Source organism: Lagopus leucura, unplaced genomic scaffold (genome assembly GCF_019238085.1).
Source record: "Lagopus leucura isolate 7727_CA_CO unplaced genomic scaffold, USGS_WTPT01 Super-Scaffold_1, whole genome shotgun sequence".
In the NCBI taxonomy this organism is placed as follows: Eukaryota; Metazoa; Chordata; class Aves; order Galliformes; family Phasianidae; genus Lagopus; species Lagopus leucura.
The window spans coordinates 33,857,883-33,881,493 of NW_024962250.1; the positions used below are offsets into that span (position 1 = coordinate 33,857,883).

General features: G+C 41.0%; 1 protein-coding gene across 1 annotated transcript in view; it reads left to right on the forward strand.

Annotated features, from left to right (window-relative positions):
• The window catches only part of KIF26A (kinesin family member 26A), a gene marked incomplete at its 5' end in the record, with an annotated part of 96,995 nt that overhangs the window by 36,363 nt on the left and 37,021 nt on the right, over positions 1-23,611 (forward strand). The window contains one exon of the mRNA XM_042869554.1: positions 12,265-12,431. Coding sequence (XP_042725488.1) covers positions 12,265-12,431 — 167 coding nt within the window. The remainder of the gene's footprint in view (positions 1-12,264; positions 12,432-23,611) is intronic.

The following is a 23,611-nucleotide window of genomic DNA, read 5'->3' on the forward strand; positions in this document are numbered from 1 at the left end:
AGTATAGCTCCAGGTATCAGAGTGATGCATGAAAAATAGGCAGAGTTAGTGGAAGGGGTATTGGCTCCAAGGTGAAAATAAGCATTTTTATAGGTGAAGGTGTGGTTTGTATCCCTTTATACTGTGTATTTGAAGCTTCTGCCATGGTGTTGGTTTTACAGTTGTGGGACAGGGCAACTATCCTCAGGACTCAGACCCTCTTGGTGCTCAGATTACCACCTGAAAGCACAGTTCTTTTGATCCTTCACCCCTCCAGGCTAAGCAGTTATTATTACAGCTCTCAGAGGGAAACAAATCCATACTGGCCTTTGTTGACAATTGCAGTCAACAAGCAATAATAAAAAATGTTGGCCCAGACTTCACCTATACTACTCGGAGGTAGATTTAAAACAAGCAGACTTCAGAGATTATTTGCAGTTGATAATCTACAGATTTTACCTTTGTTGGGTTTCAGGTTATCTCAAGGCCTGTTGCTGAGGTTAATTGCCTTCAAATTCCCAGAAGTTCTTTGTGTAACTTCTGAGTAACTCTCCAAAAACATCTTGAGTTTATGCAATGTCTTTTTCAAAGTAATAGGGGTTCATAGGACTCTGATCTGGAAAATGTATCATAAACTACACTTTAAGTGAAAAATGTCTCTTTTTTTACCCCAGGTGTTTAAATTTTCTATTCCCCCCTCTGAATTAGTTTCTTTGATTTGGACTTTTCTGTTTGTCCATTTCACTTCAGTGTCTTTTGCATAGTACATTTAAGCCATGTGTATTATCTGATTTTATCTGATTCATTTATCCCACTCCTCCCAACATTAGAAATCACCTTACAAGAAGGGCTCTTAGGTTTTGGCTGGAGCTCAGAAATGTCATCCAGTAGAATAAGACTATATCTAATTTAGAAGGGCTTTAATGAAGCTGCCATTGTTCTGCATTATGTTGGTTAAGGGTGGGCTCCTACTGAATGATGCCTCTCGGTTTCAGAGGTGAAAAGCTGAGGAACCAGATAAATTCCAGATGAGCTCAGACCTTAGTCAGCTGAAGACAGGTGGAGGAAAAATATTTTATAGAGGTCTCTATACCCCATGAAAGGAACAAAGGAACTGGGCTACATGGCTGGATACCAGTGTGAATTACCCACTCTCCTTACTTGCATAAAATAAGACTGAATACAGTACAATGTTTTGGAACGCACTTTAACGTTTGCTCTATAGGCTGAATACTGCAATGATGACATGTCAAGGTTGTGGGATTCCATATCACACTGCACAGTGAGAGCATCTCCTGTTTTGTGATATGAACAGCTGAGCATGTGGCAGATGTTGACATTCATTGTTACTTGCAACTGGAATCACTGAAAGACCCTAAGAGGCACTTCTGACAGGAGTTTTAAAGAGCACCTGTATAAAATACGTCTACGTTTCTGTTTGAGCATTTGGGAGAAAATTTGTGATAGAGTTTGTAGATGTTTCAAGCGTTTCATATGTGTGTGTTTAATGGAATGGATTGCCACTTTGCTGAACATAGTATCAAATCGGCTTTGTTAATTGAAAAAGATTTTTCACATTATTGCTAATGATGTGACACAGTTTTGTTAGAGATGGTGCATAAAATAGTGCTACTTGGAATGACATTAACGTATGCATTTAAATTCCTTCTTTTCCATTTATGTGCATTATTGATTTTATTTCATTGCTGGGGAGATAATGGATTTATAATTAGAATACAGTCACCATAATCAATGATGAGATTATTGGTCTTATAAATAGAACTTTAAAACTGCTATGAGGTAATTTCCCAGTGTAACGAAGGATCAATAATTAGAGGTTTGCTTTGAATCTTAAAGCAGTACTTGTGAGAGTCTGGCATGAACCACTTTTAGGGAAGTGAGTCCATATAAATCATTATACAAACTGATGTTGTGGTTTGACACTGTGCGAAGTTGGCCTGTTATTATTTTAGTTTGGTGCTCAAGTGCTTATGAGTTAATTCCTCTGGGTTTGCACAGCTGGCAATCTCTCAAAATTGGGCAAGTTTGTTCTTTACTGGTATCTAATTTGGAGGAAGCATCTGAAAGGAGCCTGCTGCTGTATTTTTGATACTGTTGGGCAAAGATAATGGATCTGCTATTCAGAACCTCCCACTCCTCAAAAGGGTGGTAATGTTGGTCAAGGTGGTTACAGCTGCTGTAGGAAGCTAGTGGAAAATGAAGGGTAGAGGGTCCCCTTAGGATGACTGGCTTTGAGCATGGTCTGAGTTTAGTTGGTCTCTGCAGAATAGCTGTGCAGATATTGCTTCTGTTCTCAGCAGCCTCTTCGAATGACTCTGAAATTCTTATGGGGAGTTAGTGACCTATGGGAGTTAGTGACTAGTTAAGAAAAACCAGTGAAAAGATAGATGTAAGTTGTAAGAATGTTAGAAATACCCTTCCGGGTCTGAGCTGAAACACATCATGCCTAAGGGTTGTCTCCAGCAATGGTGTTATTAATGGTGTTCAGGGAGCCTGGCTTCTTTGTGCAGTCTACTCTTAGTCCTCAGCATGCGCAGCTGAGGAGGTCTCAGGGGCACATCTCTCTCTGTTTCCTTTAGTATCTGTTTATATGCCAGACACCTCAGAATTTATCTAATGCCTCTCTGACCCTGCTAACAATCCCTGCCTCCACAATCCCCAATGCCAGCAGGTTGCAAGAGTTCATTACTCCCGTGCAAAGAAGTACTCTCTGTCATCACTTATAAACTTATACCCCATCAGTTTCATTGACCATCTTGTATCTCATATTACAGGGATGGGCAAACTGTAATTCTTCATTCAGTATATTCACTACCTCTTTGACTTTGTAGCTCACAATCAGATGTCTTTCAGCCTTCATCTCACTAAACAGTAGTCCCAGCCTATGTCATCTCTGCTCCTAAGACTGCTGCTTTGTCTTTTGACCATCTGACAAAGGCTTGCTCATCTCTGTTATTTCCCTAACTCTGCTACCTCTGTCTTCAGGTGCAGGACTAGGAACTTCACTTAATGTATGGACTCCTTCTTATTCTCAGTACTCTGTTTTGTGATGCTGAAAACCTGGTGGTTTTGGCTGCTATTGCATCTTGAAACACTGGATGATCTTTTAGGTCTTTTCCAACCTTGGTGATTCCGTCATTCCCGGAGTTGTAACTGGCAGTTCTGAGTTCAGTGTGCATAGAATATCCAGAGTTGGAAAGGATCCACAAGGGTAATCAAGTCCAACCCTGGGCTCCATGTAGGACCACCCCAAATGTAAACCATATCTGTCTGAGAGCAGTGTCCCAATGCTCCCTGAGCTCCCAGCAGCTCAGGACCACTGCCCTGGGCAGCCTGTTCCACGTCCACAGTCCTCGGGGTCAGAGCCTTTCCCTAACCCCCACCTGATCCCCCTTTTATTGTAGCCCTCCTTTGGACACTCTCTAACAGCTTTACATCCTTGTAATCTTGTGGCAGCCACAATGCACTCAGTGCTCGAGGTGAGGCCATACAGCACAGGGCAGAGTAGGGCAATCTCTCCTCTTATCCAGTGGCAGTGCTGGGTCTGATGTACCCCAGGGTATCACTGACCCTTTTGGGTGCCAGGAAACACTGTTGACTCCCACTGAACTTCTGCCAGCCAGAACCCCTAGATCCCTTTCTGCAGTGTTGCCTATAGGCTCTTGTTCTCCAATCTGTAAATATAACCAGCATCACCCTTGCCCAGGTGCAGAATCCAGCATTTACTTTTGTTTTTTTTTTGTAATTGCTAACTGCCTAACCCTCTAATTTGTCAAGATCTCTCTGCAAGGCCCCTCCACCCTTGAGAGAGTCAGCAGTTCTTCCTAATTTAGTATCATCTGCAAATTTACTTAGTATGCGTTGTTTAGGTGTGTCTTAGGTTACTATTATGTGTGTCAAACCTCACTTTGCCCTTCTTTGCCCACTCGTGTTTGGGAAGATCTGGAGTTCCTCATCATTGGCGCAGCATTTAGCTTAGCTACCTGAAAGACCTTTGGGACATCTACAGGGAATCATGGCTGTTTCTGCATCTGAGTTGCAGAGTTTCAGCATGGGAGAGTAAGCAGTGAACAGCCATGAGGAAGAACCAGCAGCACCTGCACATCTCCTTCCCTGATTTGAAAGGTTGGCGTCCTTCACCAATTATCACATAGTCTGAACTGTCCCTTGGAAACTTAATGCTGCTTAATAAGCTTGCTGGCGATGAGGCCATATGCTTTAGATTTTGTTGTACTGAAGAACCAGCTTTCACTTCATGTAACTAGGGTTTGTATCTCTTCAAGTGAGACGCACTAGTCAATAGGTGCCTTGTGCTTGGTAGCTGTCAGGCAAATTAGTCCTGAGAGATGTTCTCTTTAAAGTAGTTATGTGTAATATATAAACAGTTCAAGCATGATTGAAAAAGAAATTAGGTATGACATTCTCTGGCCACTTTTGTCTTTTATTTGCTGACATTGAATGTCAATTAGTGTCACAACATAATTGCAAAATAATGTAATAAAAAGGAGATACAATTCTTGGAAGCACGATGATTCTGTTTTACAAAACAGAGAAAGCAAGATGCAGTGAAACTTGGATTGAGTTGCCTGAAGTCACTGAGAGATTTTGTTGCGGCCTTAGGAAGGCACTGCAAGTTCTGCTTCAGAGATTTGTGTGTGTCCTGTGTTTTGTTGCTAGAGACTCATCTGGCCTGTGGAACTCAGTCCTAATGGAAAAGCATTTGTCTTCTGGTAGGAAAACAAATCCTAAGCTAACGGAAATTTGCATTATTATGAGCTTGTTAATGAATTCCTTTGCTTGCTCATATCAGCCTCTGACAAAAAGCAGGGATTCAACTATATATTTGTCCATTCGAACAAACAGTTCATTTTTAATTTTGACCACAGTGGTAAATTAAAACACCCCGAGCAGTAAACAGCAATATTTTTTTTTTGGCTTTGGAAGCTGTAACTATTGCAGTGTCAGCAGGGATGGTTCCAAGCAACATTTTCTGATGCTTGCCTGGAGGCATTAGAAGAAACCGTTCCTCTAGTCTGGCTGTTTTAAACTGATTGTACATGGAAGGTCCTGACTTTGAGAGTGTGTATGTGTAGCAGAGTCTGCGCCCTTCCTGACCCTTTCATGTCCCCCCAGCTTTCCAAGTGGTGCCTTTATGTGTACAAACAGGAGAGTAACGTTTGTGTGTTTGGTCAGAGAGCTGTGAAGGAGGGAAAAAAAAAAAAAAGTATTGCTTGCTGCTTCTTTCTGCACTGCTGTTCCACATGGCTGAGGTGTGAGGTCACCTGTGTGGGTACTGAAGCTTTGGCTGTGGAAGGCTGAGTCAGAATGAGAGAATGCTATCATTGCAAAAGTGTGAATGGGAGCAGGGGAGCAGCAGGTTCATCGGTGCCCCCTAGCACCTTTTTGCTTTCAGATCCTTGGGCTGCACTCTTTCTAGCCTGAGAACACAGGCAAACTGAAGGAAAGAATGGACGCTTCAGAGACTGAGGAGGACAGCCCAAGATCTGCCCACAAGTTTAATAAATCTCTGGGACTGAGGAGCATGGTTTATGTGAGATATGGGCCAGGGTGAGATCAGGAGCCCCTGACCATAGAGGAACTTTCTTCTCCATCCTTGCACCACACAAGACATCAGCACTGGAAGCATGTTGGGTATCCCTGTCCATTCATTTGTAGTGTGAGGACAGTCCATGAAACATACTCTGCGTGATTTTTGGTAGTGAAGATACAAATCCTCAGTGTGTGACAGTAATTCAGATAATAGACCAAAAAGTAAGAGCCCCATTGGGCTCTCCTCTTTCTGCTTTCGGATCTCCTACAATGTTTTCCTGTCTGACAGGCCTTCCTATTTCTATTTAATTCTACTTTTCTGTAATGGTTTTTTTTTTTTTTTTCCCCCTTCTGCCTCATCTTTAAAGATAAAACAATAAGCCAGGCATTAGCAACTCTTGTAGCTGTAAACCTATTTCAGAGAAGGGACGTTATGCTCTGTGTTTGATTCACATTGAACACACAATGCTCATAAAAGTCTGAATGTACAGGTTTAGGCATTCTTGTTACCACTTTGTAGCTGTGGGTTATGAAACAACTACAGTAGTGTACTGTGGTTGTAAAACTACCTTAGTTATTTTATAATGAGCCCCAACAGAAACATTATCAAAAGGTAGTATAAAGTCTGTCCAGAACGTTTCATTTGATGATGTATACATGGTTAACTTTACATCATACTAGTCAACCTGAGAGGGAGACATTTCACATAGGAGGCATATGCTTGGGGGGTAGGAGGCATTACATATAGTGTAAACGTTACCCAGGTGGAGATTTATGCCATGTTTCCTCTAGTTAGTAGGTCATAGAACTTTGGTATAAAACATTTAGGGGGGGAAATACTGTTTTGTCGTATACGAGCAAGAGCCTTAATAGACTGCGAAATCATTAGATCAAACAGTTCTTACAGTTCAGTTTGCTGTGATGTTGTAAGTCAAAAGTGGAAAATAGCAAGTTAAAGCAACTACTTAAATTCTGCCTTTTGGCCCGCAAGTCAGAAAGGGGTAAAAACAGCTTGGGAAAAAGAACGGTCCTGGTAGAGTATCAGGATTGATGTTGCTAGAGCTTCAACTGCAGTTTATTAGTGAAGTCCTGCTGAATGCATTCGCTATGTGACTAGTTTTTGGAAAGATAATAATATTGAGTTTTGATTGTACAGGTGTTTACCAGATATGGGGTGATGTTTCTGTAATTTTTCTTCGTTCCCACTTCTGTGAGTTTGTCCTTAATACTCGCATTTAGATGTTGAATCTGATTACTTTCTTCTGCAGTTCCCTTTAGCCTTCTGGTTTTCTTTTACCATCACAGTGCTGTCCAAGGATTGATCCATTTTTCTCTATGTAGATTTTTATATTCCCTTGTTTGCTTCTTGCCTGTCAACAGGCTTATGTTTTGCACAAGTTGCAGAGGTGAAGTGGCAGCACCTAGCTTGGCTTTTTTGGATCTGTGGATAAAGGTCAATGTCCAGAGAATGGAAATGCTCAGAAAATTGAAAACATTTCAGCTTAACTTTTGGCTATGTACTTCAAACTTGTTAAGAGCTTGCTAGGGTTGTAATTGTCCTTTAGATGGTAATGACTTGACAGCATACTATGTACCTGGAAATTTAATCTATGTCCAGCTTCTCTATAGTGTGATTTTAGACAAGTCTGACTTGTTTAAACATGGACAGATGTTTCCTGCCATCTGGTCACAGCAGGGAACCTGTGTGCTGGGAACCGGGGATGGGACAGGGGATGCCCTTGCCATACCCAGCGCATCTCTGCAGCGTGAGGATGTCAGGTCACCTCTGTGTCTCTCTGTCCTCGCCCTGAGCTTTCAGGAACTTGGACTGGGAGCAACCTGTGCAGCAGTTGTTTGCTGTGGCCCTGTCAACCTTGGTTATACGTGTAGATGCTGCCAGCCAAAATGCAGCACATCCAGCACTGCTCCCACATCCTCAGGATGGGCACTGGGACCCCAAACCAAAACCCTTTCATCACGGATGCACTCAGACCTGCAAAACACCTGGTGTGACATTCTCAGCTCTTGCCTTTGCTATGCTCTTATTGGCACCAGTCCCTGTATGAGTTCAGAGAGAAAGTAAAGGGAGGCAGCACTATAGAGCATTTTTGGAAATCCTTCCTTTGAGGATTGGCTGTTTTCCAGAGAGTTAATGGTTTTTATCACCTCCACGTTTTTCTTAGAAAATTAAAAAAAAAAAGAGAGAGAAAAGAAAACCAAAAACAACTCAACACATTAATTTCTGGATGGAGGCCTATGATATCTAAAATATTCAGCAACTCTTTATAGTGACAAGTTTGTGATTTCTGCGCTTGGATTTGAGTGATTTATGAGAATGTAGTAAACAGAAGCACAGTTCCCTTTCAGTCACATGCTGGAGTCTTTTCCCTGTGCAGAATTCTGTGCTTTAAAAAAAAAAAAAACTTTGTAGAGTTACTCCTATTGTTTTAGAGAAATATTTTCCATATGTAGTCCCCAGAAGAGAAGGGTCTGAGGTGAGAATGAGGCACAAGATAATTGTCATGCTTAAATTAAAAACAAAGCCCACTTAGTTGTACCATTCAGCATCCATAGAAGACACAGTCTGAAGCAGGAGTGCGCAAGAGAGTCCCATAATCTCTGTTTAGTTTTCCTGCCTCAGGGCGAATGGCTGAAAAATTTCCTCATACCTGAACTGGATTTTCTTGAACCGGTAACAGTCTTAGTGTGTGACTGCAAGGAAGGATGTACCCATGGAGCTGTTTCTCCTAAAACTTTGAAGCCATCCTTGGTTAGCTGTTGTCCTCAGGTATTCTGTTTTCATTTCTTTCTCATGATCCATCTTCTCTTTTCTTAGCTGGTTTCCCTGTGCTGAAGCGGGCCAGCCTCGATTATTCCATTTTGCAGAAGTACTGGCATGATTCAGGAACCTAAATCGAAGAGGACGTTTGTGGGACTGCAGCCTGGAAATGCCTCAGGGCATGTCCCCTTGGGCAGGTGTGTGCCTGTGCCTGTTTGGTCCAAATGGGCTCCTTACCTCATTTCCACCAAACATGCAGACAGTGCGCATGTGGTGCACAGAGGTTTAGAGCCCACTCCAACCAACCCCGGGGGGGGGGGGGCAAAATGAGAACATGGCCATCAATGTTTGACTCTGTAGCCATCTTCCTTTTGGAAAGCTAATTTGTTTTCCTGATTTATTTATCTGTGCTGAAACGTTGCTTTAACTAGGGATACTGGATGTGCCTGTAGGAAGGTTGACCCTGTTCTCCTCAACAGCGGAGATGTAGCTGTATCCTGGAGAGCTGAAAATGATTGTGCTGGAAAATGCGTTCACGTTACATAGTGCAAACAATCCTTGAAATTAATCCTAAACTTGGAAGAGCTTGTATGGCTTTTTTCACAGCTTCTTGGTAAGAATTAACATCAGTCTTCCTGCAGTGTTTAAGAATGCTAATTGAGTAATTGAAGACTTCGTGAAAAAGGTATGGATTGTCCTCAGCGCTAGGCTTCTGATGAATTTATCTTGTTTGTCTTATTTCACTTTTTCCCCCTCTACAAGAGTTAATGGTTTCCCATTGTCCTCATTCAGTGTAAATTTTATGCAAAGAGATGAGAAAAAATACTGACAAATTTACCCAGAAATTGTAGTTTGAGTTTTTAAGAGTGTGGGAATGGCAATTTATCGGTGTCCTGGGCTGTTCTATGATTCTATGATCCAACTTAAATATGTTGGCTAGGAAACGGTTGTTTGAAAAGTATAAACCATCTGCTGTCTGAAAAATGAGTTTAGATTTGGATGTTTTGAGTTAGGTGCCTGATATGTCCACAGTCATTGGTCTCTTTTAGAAATGTAGGCTTTTAAGTTCTCATATAAATGAAAAAGTGGCGAAGGAAGCATGTGTGTTATCTGTTGCTCATGTTTTTGTTAAACGTGAATTGCTTTTATGGGAATTGACCTGTCAGAAGATGAATGCTTACAAAAAAGCAAAACCTGATCTGGTTAACAGATTCCGGCCAGTTCTTGTAAATCTGGCATACTGTCTTGTAAAATTCTCCAAAGTTTTCTGATAAAAACAGTTTTTTATCTTCAACGTATGCATATGTTAAAGTATTACAGGTTAGAAATATGCTGCTTCTTCAGTATTCTTCTTTCAATATTTTGCTTAAATGTGATTTCTTTCTTTCAAAATCCTGCTATCTAATGTTGTCCTGTTAAAAGCAAATGAAAAAATATGCATACATTTTGGGAATTCAGCTTTACCCTGCAATTTTTAATCTGAGACAGTGCACGTGATAAGGTGTGTTGTGGTTGTCTTCCTGGCAGAACATAAGGGAATATTCAAAAGCTAATGCTAGGAGTGGCTGCTGGTGGGGTTTCCTTCCCTCTTGTGCTGGCCTCTGAGCATGCCAGTCCCTCAGTATACCAGCTCTGGAGTTTCTCATCCCTTCTCTCCAGGAACCAGTGTTGCTCCACCTTGCTTCATCACTTTGCTGTGTAACTCTACTTTCATCACTCAAATTGCTTAATTAGGTGAAGCCTAGGGTGAAGTGTGGTGCTGTGTGCAAGTAATCACTCAGGGCAGCTTGGTGTTACAGCTGATGCAGCAGCTTAGGTCAAAGATCTGAAGTCCACCTTTTCCACATTGGCATTTGATTGTTTCTGTGATGTGTCATGCATTCTTCTTTTGGTTATTCTCTTATGCATCTGGTGTATATTTCCTAATCCATACACTTCTGAGCACTCAGTAAGCTCTTCTCATTAGTGGCATTTTACATCAGTTCAGGTAACTCAGAAGATAGCACATTTGGATCTTTCCCAGTCTGCATATTTTTCCCTGGGTGCCACATACTTTCCATGGTTGGCATAGGTCAAGACCATATGCTTTCCCTATGAATTTGTTCATACTCAGGTACCTGCTTTATCCAGTGCTTTATAGTCCTCTTTACTTCATCATTTAGTTTCAAGCAGCTAACCATGTTAGCAGATTTCATCCTTCTCCAGTTCTCATTTCTTAGCTGTCCATGTGTGATGGTTCAATGTCAGTAGCTCATGGCTGGTGTAGACAGACTTCATTTTCTCTGTGTGTGTGTGTGTGTGTTACTGATGTACCATTTTTTTTGTCATTCTTGATCTGTAGCACTGCTAAGAAATCTAATCTTCTGGGACATGTGTATTACGAAGTGAAGGATTTTTGTAAAAGGTTATTTAAATCTTCAAGTTAGGCTTTCAGCGCAAGTAACTAGGATTAAGTTAATTTGTTCATATATTCATCTGTCTCAGCATCAGATCTCTGAAGTGTGGTCTACAAAAGCATTTTTTGTTGCAGCATTGTATGATGAAGCATTCGTCACCTCTCCTGTTACGATAACAGCGTCAGCCTTTGAAGTGCAGACATTCTGAAGAGCTGAATGCACTTCCTCCTTGTTAACTTCTCTGGGAACTAGGAATTCAGCAGTCAGAACCTATGGGAATGAGTCCAAATGAACCTCCAGACACTCAGCCAAGCACTGCGTGGTTGGCAGAGTTTTCCTGCGTTTGATACCTAATAGCAGGGTTGCTTCAGTTCTTATGAGGGCAGCTCTTTTTTCAGTGTCTGGGAAAGTTTACTGTCTGTATGTAGTTGGGAGAGCTCTATTACCATGTTTATATATCTGTAGATGTAAAACATGATCTACAGCAACACAAAATTTAAAATTTGGTGGCATCCCAGGAAATACTTAATTGCATTTGTGCTTCATTACAAGACTGTCTCCTTTTCTGGAATTTATTTTAGCTAATTAGTTGGAAATGTCAAAGTAGCATTTCAGATGTCAGAAATGTCATATATTATCATATGTGAAGCAATTACCTCTTTTGACAAATATTTATTGTGGTGTCGTCTTTAATTAAATCTTCAGTACTCCTAGACAGAGAGAGCAGGTTCTTCCTAAAAGGAGTCCTTCCAGAACTGACAATGGGTGTTTGACTATGGGACTTAATTGAACTTGGTTCTGAAAGAGTTAGTTGCTAGGGAGGATATATCGACATGGCACAGTTTCACAATGCTAGTGTCTGTCATTTTGGCAAAACTGTAAAACAACCACCTCCCTCCAAACTCAGTCTCAGATGTCGCAGATCTGTTATGCTGAAGAAGATGCAGCTCCTTTTGTTCTTCTTCCACTGGAACTGCTTATAGGAGACAAAAATGCCATATGCTTATCCATCTTAGCTGCACAATGCAGAATTGCAGGCCTGTATAAACATTTAAAAAAAATCAAACTTTTTGTTTGTTTTATTTAGTACCTGGAGTTATTCTTCTGGAAACTTTTTACAAATGTGACTCTTTGGTTTTTTCCTCTCATACAGATAGGTCTTGTAGATGATGTGCCACTGAGAAATAATTTCTGACAGTTATAACTGAACCAGATAAACAGCTCTGCCAGCTCCCAAATAACACTTTAAAACAAAAGGGTTCTGCTTATCGTTTTCCATTTCTTCATGCCTGTCAAACTATTTAAGTGTGCATTACCCATCACAAAAGGTCTCTGTGTTTTTCTGCTTGTCTGCTGCAGACATGGCTTTTACCTTCTCTGGAGGACCTTCTGTAGTACGCTTGTCCAGCTGTATCGCTCCTCAGCTCATCTTCGTGTTCATGCTCACGCTCTTTGGAGATACTGCGTGTAACTGTTCCCTGTCATGGCCTGAAATTCAGCAGGAGTATTAACTTATATTTCCTTTTATTTCTTTTTCAGGCAGAAACAGCACCAGAAAGTGTCTGGGATGGTCCCAGTGTTCAGGTTAGCTCAGGACAGAACAATTCCGACCCCACAGGACCCAGCGGCTCAGCAGCTTCCCAGAGCTTGGTGGCTCCAGCTGGGGTCTCGGCAGGTGCCTCGGCTGCAGCTTCGTTCTTCATCAGGTTTGTCACCTTTCTGTTTTTTGTAACTGCTTGTGGATTTCCAAATGGTTGTGAAATGTTCTTGAGACTTTTTTGATGGGTAGAAGGTGAAGTGTTTGGTGCTGGTTGCTGAGAAGTAGAGATGGTCATCTGTGGCTTTAAACTGCCAGTGGGGAGCAGGGATGTGACACTGACATCCCACTTCTCTCTCGGCAGACTTGAGCAGGAACCTTAGTTGACCAAAACCCGATCACATGCCTGTTAGTCTTTATCTAGTCCTTAATGGACATTTCTACCTGTAGCAAATCTGGTTTTCAATAGTTTTTCCTTGGAGCAGAAGCTAAAATAACAAAGTTTTTACACTTGGATCAAAACTAAAAGAGGCTTTTATTTAGATTTTTTTTTTTCAGCAGCATGGCCATGTGTGCATATATAAATTGGTTTTTTTTTCTTTTCGTTTTTTTTCCCCTTGGTAGCAACAGTTAAAACGGTTTAAGACTTTTATAGCACTAGGATAGTGCTAGAACAATCTTCTTTTTTCCCTGTTCTTGGGTCTTATAATGAAAATAAACTGTTAGTTTTGTTTATGAAACTTTTGTTGTAATTAGCACTGTTGTCTAAATGCAATACGCTGTCAAGCAGATGGTATTTCAAGCAACAAAATTCAGGGCTTTGTACTTGCATTCCAAACTCCTTTTTAAATTCAAAACTGAACATGTTTTGAGACAATGTTGAAAAAAACATATGTCTGTGAGTGACATTAAAGTAAAATTTATGCACTGAGGATCCTTTTTATTCTTGTAAAAATTGTATTGTTTCTTTTTCCTTAATTTTTTTTTTTTTTTTGCAACATTTGAAAAAACGAATTTTAAATTGTAATCTGAAGTCAGCAAGAGCTCTTCAGAAAATAGCCCTTGGGCAGATGAATGTGGTATGATGAGTCTGAAGCATTAGGTATCTGTGTACCACTATGCTTCTATGCAAGAGGTAGGGAAAGGTCTGTGCCAAGTGTCGTGTGTGGAAGCTCATGTTGTGGGTCTGTGCTGCAGGTTTAAAGTCGACATAGAGAAATGTTGCTGACAGAGGATAACGTGTTTTGTTTTAAGATAGTTATTTGAAGTTGGTGTGAGTGGAGAGGAAAGTGAGCGGAAAAGCTCAAACTTTTTTCTTTTAGTTAACTAAAGACAGGTGAATCCTTTCCATAATATCTACAGTGGCCAGTTGAACAACTTTTATTGTAATACTGGGGGTATGAACAACCTGATTTAACCTACTGGAGTAGATTAAGCTCTATGATTTCACTGGAGAATCCAGAAAATAACACATTTAAAACTGAGAGAAAGAAAATCAGTGCCTAATAATCTGAAAAAAAAGATCCCAAATCTTTTCCTCCCAGTGATGCTTCTGTCACTGGTCAGCAAAACACAGTTCTGATTTTATTGTAGAGACAGGTCCTTGCTAATGATTGTCACTGGCTTAATTGAAAGATTCTTCAAGTCCTCAGTCTTGAAACAAGACTGAAAATGACATCACTGTGTTTGGATCAGGCCCTAATTGCTTCACATGAGTCTGTCTTTTGCCCTCACTGAATCAGTTTTATAGCTTTAGCAGCCATGTGCTAGCTAAAATGTTTCATAATCCATTAGTTCCTTGCTTATTCCCTATGCATTTTCTCTGTCCAAAGTTCTCGTCATTATTTTTAACCAAATAATAGGGCTGGTTGATTTTCTTAAATTTTTTTTTTTAATTTATTACAAAAAAATTATTAATTTTTTACAAAGCACTCGTTTCTTTTAGCAGTTACCCAAGTTAGTATTTTCATTATTTTTAACTATATTGCTGATAAATGCATTTCAGCTTCATTTCTCAGTCTTCTCAGAGCCCCTCTTAAGAGGTGTGTTTTTTTTTTTTTTTTTATCCCTAAAAGCAAGCATTCGTGGGCAGTCTTATGAAGATAGGAGGAGAGAGAGTTCCAATTTGATCCCTGGCAGTCATATATTCATTGAGCAAGTCCTCAGGTGGATACTGTTGCCTAATCCTGGCCAGGCAGATCCATCCCCATCAGCATTAATCTCTGTCTCCCACAGCTCCCCCTTTGCTTCTAATGTGTCCTGCTGTGAGGGCCTATGGATCAAACTTTCAATGCTGTCCCCTCCTCTTGTTGCTGAAGTATAGCCCTTGGGAGGAAGAGCAGGAAGTCTTCAGAGATGAGAGGGAGACAGGTGCTGGCAGAAGCTGGGGTATAGGTAACTTATTCTGGAAGTGTTAAGTATTAGAATCAACAGTTCTAACAGTTTTTCTTCAGTCATGGTGATCAGGATTGATTGATCTAAGCTTTGCATACCTATGTCTTTGTCCCTTTGCACAAACCAACTTTGAGCAATTGGTAGAAGGTCATCTCTGCCTTGAATCCTTAGTAGCAGTGTCTTCTCCGTCCTTCACCTCTCATTCAGCTAAGCCTGTCTCAGCAAGCACCACTGGCAAATGCTGCAGTCCCTATTCATCATATTTTCTGATTATTCCCTTGTGATCTTTCTTTCTGTAGCCACTTAAACTGTAAACTTAATAGCAGGGCCAGTCTGTTATTTGAGTTATGTAAGCCTGGAACACATTTTGCCTTATTTGCTTCCAAAGTAAATACAGTTAATATATTGAAGATTTTACAAGCAATGTTTTCTTTTTTTCTTTTTTTTTTTTTTTCCCCCCCAAAACATTCCCCTCTTGTCTTTCTATTGAGTACTTCCATCTTTACAGGAGTCCTTTTTAAATAGTGGCTGTGGATGGACCTTTTCCTTTGGAAGAGGGCTGTTTTGTCGTAGAAATAAAGTAGCTAGGCAAAAATATGCATGTATATTAACTTTCAGTGTATGAGGGTGCAGGGTTAGTTACTTCAGAAGACAAAGCCTTTGTAGCTTGCTTGTGGAAACTGCGTCTGTGATTTACTTAGCAGTGGCAAGAGTAGATCATGAATAAAGGCTTCCAGTCTTGTTCTTCATGAAGCAGTGTTAACTGTGTTTGTACAGGTCTGAGCACAATTAGCTTTTGGGTTGTGGCATGGTTTGCTGGCAGCACATAAATGTCTTTCAAATTAAAACTGGAATCTCTATTCAGTGAAATGGCACCCTTTGACTCTTGCTTGTGGGCTGGCTCGTACCTGTGAAGTCAAGTCTGTGCAACTTTTTTGGTTTACTTGTTTGTTTTTCACTCCAGTTTATTCCTCAATGACAGTCATAGTTTGTAAGGTTACAAATTCAGAACACAGTAAAACAATATTCATATCCTTATGTGAGAAAAAAACCTAATAGCTGCACCCAGAGTCTTTACCTGGTGGTAAGAGGTACATGGGGTTAAAATGAATATCTTTAAGATGGTCTTTGTAGTGAGTGCATTGATTCTGTTAAGTGTGTGTGCAGCCCAAGTTCACGTATTCAGCCAAAGCTCTTTTTCATTTGAGTGTCATATTTAATTTCTTTAAGCTTAATTATGCTCTGCTTTTCAAAATAAAGAAAAAAGAAAAACATTCATTACCTCGAAATGCAGAGTCCAGTGTGGAAGTGCTAAGTATTCAAAATCAAAGCCAAATATTAGAACCAGCAGACAGAAGTGTATTAAGAAATTAAATAGTTTTAAGCCTTTTTCCCTCACTCTGATCTGTCATAGAGGAGAAGAAGCTTTGATTAACTGTGCCACACAAGCAAATTGCCAGACATTACTCAATGGTCTTGTTACTGAAGGGCTGTGGAGTATTTAGCCGAAAAATGCAGTTTCTCAGTAGGTCACTGTCAGAATGAGAATGCTGGAGTAAAAAGCGCAGCTCATCAGCACTGTTGGCTGTGAAGAGGCTCCCAGTTGACCCTTACAGTGCAGGTGAAGTTTTAAGTGGGCATTCCTCAGATTTAAGGAAAAATGCAAGTGGGCTTCGCCTATTGGTGTGGACTGAGCCATGCCTTGCTGTAGTACTGCATACTTTGTATGTGCTTCTAAAGCCTTTTACTGTTCTTCGTTGTCTTTTTTTTTTTTTTTTTTTTTGTATAAGCAACCTGAACAAACTTGAAATTACCAAGGGAAAATATGTGAGAAAGCTGTAGGACCCTTCTGTGAGCTGAGTTCTCTTATGCTTTTGACTGAGTAAATATTGACTGGTTTTGGTGGAAAGCTGTAATACGCTGTTGGATTTTGTTAGCCAGACACCTGGGAAAGGGTGGAGGTGTTGTATCGGAGAGTAGGCAGAAAGACAGTGAGGAGGAGGAGAATGAACTTGGAAGAGGTTAATTGTTTAAAAAGAAAATGCCACTCCCAAGAGAGAGAAATCAGGGCCCCCTGAAAATGAAACAATTGCTGTTAATTTGTGATTTTTTTTTTTTTTAATTTTACTCTTTTTTTCTTTTTTTTTTTTTTTTTTTTGCCTGTTGGTGGCTGGTGACAGTCATGGCAGTACTGCCTGTACCATCACCCATCACCTGAAGTTTTGTTCTTTTGAGTTTCTGGCCTAGGTATCCAAAGTGGGGTTTGAGCAGTGATGGGGTAGCTAAGAGAAATCAAAGCCGTTGGGAGGAAACTGTGCATAAAGCCAACTGACCCTGAGCAAGATTGAACAGAAAACAAGCTGTATTGCATCTTAAATTTTAATATTCTTTGATATTGGATTGTTTTTGTGTCTTTTCAGGCTAGTTTGGGCACAGGGTTGCACTTGCTGCTGTGAGACCATTGCCTTTGAAGCAGTGATGAATTACTCTTCCAAACACAGCACTCACTGTGCACTCCCTGGTTTCTAGGTCTCTAAATTATTTGCGGTGTTGCTGGGCTTCACTAGATTAAAATCAGTTAAGTTAATAAATCTGGAGAATCACAATGGTGAATCGCACCCTTTATCTTTCCATTCATCGTATTTCTGCATGTTTAGGAAAGCTGTGTCAATTTAGGCATGACATAAAACATTACACGATATGCTTTTTACAAGCAGCTTTTTTAGCAAAACGTAACATACAATCTCTGAGTAATGCAATTGAACATCTTATGAGTTAAAATAAGCATAGTCTTTTCCTAGATTCGGGATATTCCATCATATTGTAATGCCTGTGAGTTGTGGATTACAGAATCTAATTATTCACTAATGAGCAGTAATGGTACATATAAACTAAGGGTCACTATCCTATTACAGGCACCTGATGGTTCACTGATAAGCATTTGGTCATTAGATTGACCATAAAATATAGTCAATAATTGAGGTTAGTCATAGAGCAGACACCTTATCAGCACTAGGCATGGTGGGACAGCTTGCCAGTACTCTGTGTACTGATTGTGCTGTGACTGAGCATATGATTAGGGTATTGAAGCAGTCTGTATCTAATGAAACTGCAGGAAAGGCACAGCAGTATTAGCACAACCACTAAATGACTAATGCGTTTTTGTTCCAAGCTTCAGACACTTCAATTAGTTCCAATAAACTCTGATCTAGTGTAGCGGTAGGCAGAGGATTCAGATATTTTGTGTACATGCTTTCATTACGCTAGTCAAAATTTGTAATGTTTCGGGGACAGATGAAATCTACGTGGCTTTGAATGAAAAATGATGGAAATAATAAAGGCTGTCATTACCGTTTTTACTTCACTTTTTCAGTTTTATTTTTGCATTTTTAAAATTCAGATTTCTTACGGAGACAATAGCTGCTGCCTGGTTTAAAAGATGAAGCTGGCAGTAGCAAATTAGATGTCTACATCTTCTGCTTTAAGATTCACTCATGCAGTTTATGTAGGCTTGTGCATATAGATCTAAACTTAGAATGTGTTCCATAGCGTTTTGTACCGTGTGGAACATTAGTCAAATAGTCTTCCTCTTGAAGGCTTTTGAAGAGATATTGATTTTACTGTGCTTCAAACTGTTGCTGAGAAAATAACCTCAGAACCATTCTTTTATGATTCCTCTTTTTTTCTTTTTTTCCACGAGGATGCCTTAACTTTCATAAATTATTTAATACAGTGAAGGATGCAAAATGCCTTTTGTCTGTCTGAACTGCTGTTCAGGCGTCTGTGATGCGACCTTGGAAAGTAACCATAGAAACACGTTAAAAGCATCAACCGAAAATCAGTAGTTGGGTTTGACAGTGATGCAAATTCTGTGAAAGAAGATTATGATGTATTAGGAACACTTGAGGCATATATTACTGCTAACCTGTTAAACCTGATTATTCCATGTCAGTCAGTACTTTCAGAATTTAATACAGGGGGGGAAAAAAAGAACAAAAAAACCCCCATACTTTTATTTTTTTAACTTGCTATGTTTAAGATGTTTCCAGCTAGATCACTTCATCCTGCCATTCTCTGTCCTTCTAAAAGCAAGAATTATATTTCTGCTAAGCACATAATGTAGTTCACCAATTCTCTGTATTTAATAGCTGTAAACTTTTGCCCTGTACCACGCTGGGATGTGCTGGTATCCTGGCTTTGTGCAGAGCTGGCATAATTTAAATCTCTTTGACAATTTAAGTAGATAACTGGGTTTGAGTAAGTAGTAGTTCATCAGAAGGTGAAGAAAACGTGTGACGCATTGGATCCTGAGCCAGACCTTTTAGTGCTGAAATGTAGTAGCCAGGCCAGTTTGTGATGTTGCAACAGAAGTGCTTGTGATGATTACTAGTAACTATAGTAAATTTTTGGTGAATCACAAGTCAGAGGAAGAAGCAGAGTCAGTTGTATCCTCATTAAGGATAATCCACATCTAAGAAATTCTATGTTGAAGTGTCAGAAAATTAAATTTGAATTAATTACCTGGGAAGGTGGGATCCTGGCTTTTCCTGGCCTTGTTGACAGAGGTAGCCAAAGAGCTGTGCATGGTTTGTCTCCTCTTTGTGGGCTTGTGGCAGTATCATGGGAGCTCTGAGGCTCTTCCAGGGGCAAAGCAACTGACATTAATGCAGCTCAGCAGCCGCTCGGAGCATCAGCCCTTCTTCATTAAATCCCCACAGTGTCCTACTTCCTCTCACTACCATCCAGTCATTGTTGAAAGCCAGTCAGGAACAGTGGCTGACCAATCTGATGGGCAGAGTGTCCAGATGTTTCAGGGGGTGCCAAATATGTAATCCCATTTTTCCCCTCAATGAATCTCTCCTCAGAATCTGGTGAGCTGGAACAGCCTGGTCACTGCAGAGCGTTGCCCCACCACAGGATACTGGAAGTGTAAAACCTTTGCAGATGCCTTTTCCGTGCTGTTTGGTTTCGAGTTGGATATTAGGAAAAACATACTCTCCAGGAGAGTGGTCAGGCACTGGCACAGGCTGCCCAGGGAGGTGGTGGTGTCACTGCCCCTGGAGGTGTTCAAGAAATGCGTGGATGTTTAGTAGGAAATACTGGTGGTAGATAGATCTAGTTGGACTGGATGATCTTAGAGATCTTTTCCATCTTTAATGATTGTATGATTCTAGGAAACCCTCATGCAGATGGAGTGAGTGACACTGGAGGGCTTGCCTCGTCCTGCTGGTGCCATGCTGTGACTGCTGGAATGCTGTTGCTAGCAGTCCCTGGTGTGTAAATGTGACCTGCATATAGCCCAGTGCTATGCAGGGACAGGGGATGAGTCAGAGTGTGTAGCATTGTGTAGTATCTTGTATCATCTTTGGGTAGCTTAAGCTTTCCTAGTTGCTGTGGCAGCATAATAATGCCTATAATTAAGGACAAACTAAATAGTGTATGGCTTAGGTATATCCTGTTTAGCTTTTGCACATGAGGATAAATGAGAAGATAAGACTGAATTTAGTAGGCTTTGTTTGTGCAGACAGAAATGGCTCTCAGAGCAGGGTGTTTAAGAGCGAGATATCATTACTGGTATCATTACTAATAGTGCATCATACCATATGCTGATAAAGCACTATGTAAATTAAGCCAAGTTCCCTGCTATGAAGAGCTCATCTGTGAAGACTGTGAGACTGATGGGGAAGACAGCTGGGGACACAGAGCTGTGGTTCAGCAAAAAGGGAAAGTAAAGAAGTCAAAGTAGTTGAGAAGAAAGGGAACAGTAGAGTGTTGGATTTTGGCACTTCTGAGTTGAGCAGTATTGAAAGTGTGAAGAGGTTGAAGTGTGAAGAGTCTCAGAAGTCAGCAGATTTGAGATGGCAATATGGCTGATTAATATGGTTAATTAAACGTGCGAAGCTTTGAATGATCATCTGTGGTGGAAAGCCAGTGGTGAGGATTTGAGAGAGCCATGAAGGGAATTGGCTGAGAAACTGAGTTTGTGTTCACTAGATGAAGAAGTAGCACTGGGCACCTAAGAATCATTGCCTTGGCAAATGAAGCTCCCCAATTTAGAAGACAAGTGTTCATGATTCAGACCAAGGAGGGATTGTGCAAGGCATCAGTGTCAGGGAGATGTTTGGGAGGCTGGGCCATAGGGGAGGTGTGGGAGCAGGGTAAACTTTGCTGGAGGTGGCAGAATAATGCAAGGAGGGAGGCTGGTGACAGCCAGGGTGGCAGGAAATATAAGAAGGAAGGGAGAGAGTGAAAGAAGGGGAAAAATGAATTTAGTGAGGTGAATACATTGTAATGGAGAAGGATGTTCTAGGTCTTTACTCTTTCATAGCAGAAGCTAAATTAAGGCACAAAAGAACACTCACAGTGCTTCCTGCTGACCATTTGCCTTAAAGTTCTTTTTCATGTGATGCTGTCCTTAGGAAAGGCTGATTTTTGTAAGCCCAAGTGACTTGATGGATAATACAGGAGGTTTTGGAGCTCCAGAGGCAGCCTCCTCAGGAGATGAAATGACTTCCTGAGCTGCTTTAGGTGATTCTGTGCAGACAGTATTGCAGTATTAGATTTGCTCTGTGTTCTGAGATGTTCACGATGCCCAGGAGGAAGAACAAGGCAGGATAACTTCAAACAGATGTGTTCACAAATACATGGTAGGACAGAATTGGTGCCTTCAGAGCTGCCAAAGTTTGAATTTATAGAGACAGAAGTGATCGATGGAACATGCATGTGTGTTGGGTAAATGGTGAACGGTGAATGGAGTTATAAACTAGTGAAAAGCCTGAAGCATTTATAGATGATCTGACTGGAATCATGCAGATGCTTATTTTCTTCTCTCTCTGATCCTCTGCTTTCATGAGCTTAATATTTTATCCTATAATTTAGGGTTTTTTCATACGATCTTGTCTGTACTTCCTTATTCATTCATAGCTGCATGTAACTCCTTATGCAGTTCATCTGAACATGCCCCTTGTCAAGAGGAACAGTTCTCCCACTTCACCCATCCCAGCCCTTTCCTTCTGTCTGCTTTTTCGCCTCCTTGGCTCCTGAACATCAGTGCCTGTTCTGGCCCCATTATCTGGGGCTTCTCAGCTTGGCGGCTGTGGCAGCTGCACTGGTAGTTTTGTTGCAGCAGGAATGGGGGATTCCATTGGTAAAATGATAATGGTGACTGTCCTGCAGGGCTGTAATTTGACAGTTTGCACCTGTCTCACAACTTTATTGGTGTCTTTTAGGCTCTTTCAATAACATACTTAACGATTTTAATGCTTTATATTAAGGCATGACAGACTTAGCAATTGAAATAGTAAAATTGGGCTGGTAATAGAGCATTTAGCTCTCGTGGGTGATTTGCAGTCACTCTGACACTCAGTTTACTGAGTGTTGTATGTAGTTTGTAGGGTGTGTGCATTTTCAGCTGACGCTGGCTGTGTTCTGAGCTCAACTGCTTTGCTTGCCTGTGCTAGTGGCAAAATGAAATGCTTTGCATTATCGTTTGTAACAAAAATGAAATGTCAAGGCAAAATAAAGCACCAGCACTACAATTGCAAAGCTTGACCTACTGCAAGATTTCAAATCCTTCCTCATCCTTCCTGTTGGATGCTGGAGGGTGTTTCCAAGTGCAAAGTTTTGCACCTGGGTTGTGGTAACTTCCACTATCAATGCAGCCGGGGGAATGAAAGATTAAAGCACAGCCCTGCTGAAAAGGACCTGGGGATAATAGTGGATGGCAAGGTGGACGTGAGTCAGCAGTGTGCCCTTGCGGCCTGGAAAGCTGAATGTATCCTGGGCTGCATGAAAAGAAGCATGGCCAACAGGGTGAGGGAGGGGATCCTGCCCCTCTGCTCTGCACTGTGAGACCTCATTTGGAATACTGTGTACAGTTGTGGAGTCCTCAGTACAGGAGGGATGTGGACCTGTTGGAGCCTGTCTGGAGGAGGACTGCAAAAATGATCCTGGGGATGGAACACCTCCCCTGTAAGAACAGGCTGGAAAAGTTGGGGCTTTTCAACCTGGAGAAGAGAAGGCTCTGGGGAGAGCTGAGAGCATTTTGGTATCTGAAGAGGGGCTGTGAGGAAAAAAGGGGACAGACTCTTTAGCAGGGTCTGTTCTGGTAGGACAAGGGGAAATGGTTTCAAATTAAAAGAGGGGTGATTTAAACTGGATATAAGGAAAGTATTTTTATAATAAGGGTGGTGATGCATTGTCACTGGTTGCTCAGGCAGGTGGTGGGGGTCCTATCCCTGGGGACAGCCAAGGTCAGGCTGGACAGGGCTCTGATGGAGCTTGTGGGTGTCCCTGTTCAGTGCAGGGGGGTTGGAGTAAATGGCCTTTAAATGTTCCTTCCAACTCAAACAATTCCATGATGATTGTATGATGATTCTTTTGGCATGACGCTTCCAAGCTCAGCCAGTACGTTGCTCAGCATTAGTGCTTCTCTGCCCATTGCTCTTAGATTTGCTTCACTTATCAAGAAGCAGTGCCCTATGGAGTTTTGAATATAAGGAAATGACTCAGTGGAAGTTAATCAGCATAAAATGAATCTAATCTGAAAGTTATTAGGGAAGTTAGTTGAAGTCCAGAATGAGGTTTAAAATATTCCTTGATAATGAATCTCAAGCTGGACTTCAGTAGTTCCTTGTTTCTCCAGAACTTTGAAGTTAGTATTTTCTGGTCAGAAAAAGACAAATTTCTCTATCTGCAACTGTATGAAAAGACATGTCTTATATTTTCCTGCTAAGTGCTATTTTAAATGGTGCTGCAATTTCAGCCCACTGTGTCTCTGAGACTTATTGCTTCAGGACTGATGTCAGTAAACAAATCACAGAAATGCTTAAGCTTGTATGTCTCTCCTTTGTTTAAAAATGCTCATTGTGTGGGCGTAAGACTTTGGTGATTTCCACTGTATCATTTAATACAGTGCATTTAACTCTGTAGCACTAGGTATAAGTAAATACCCCC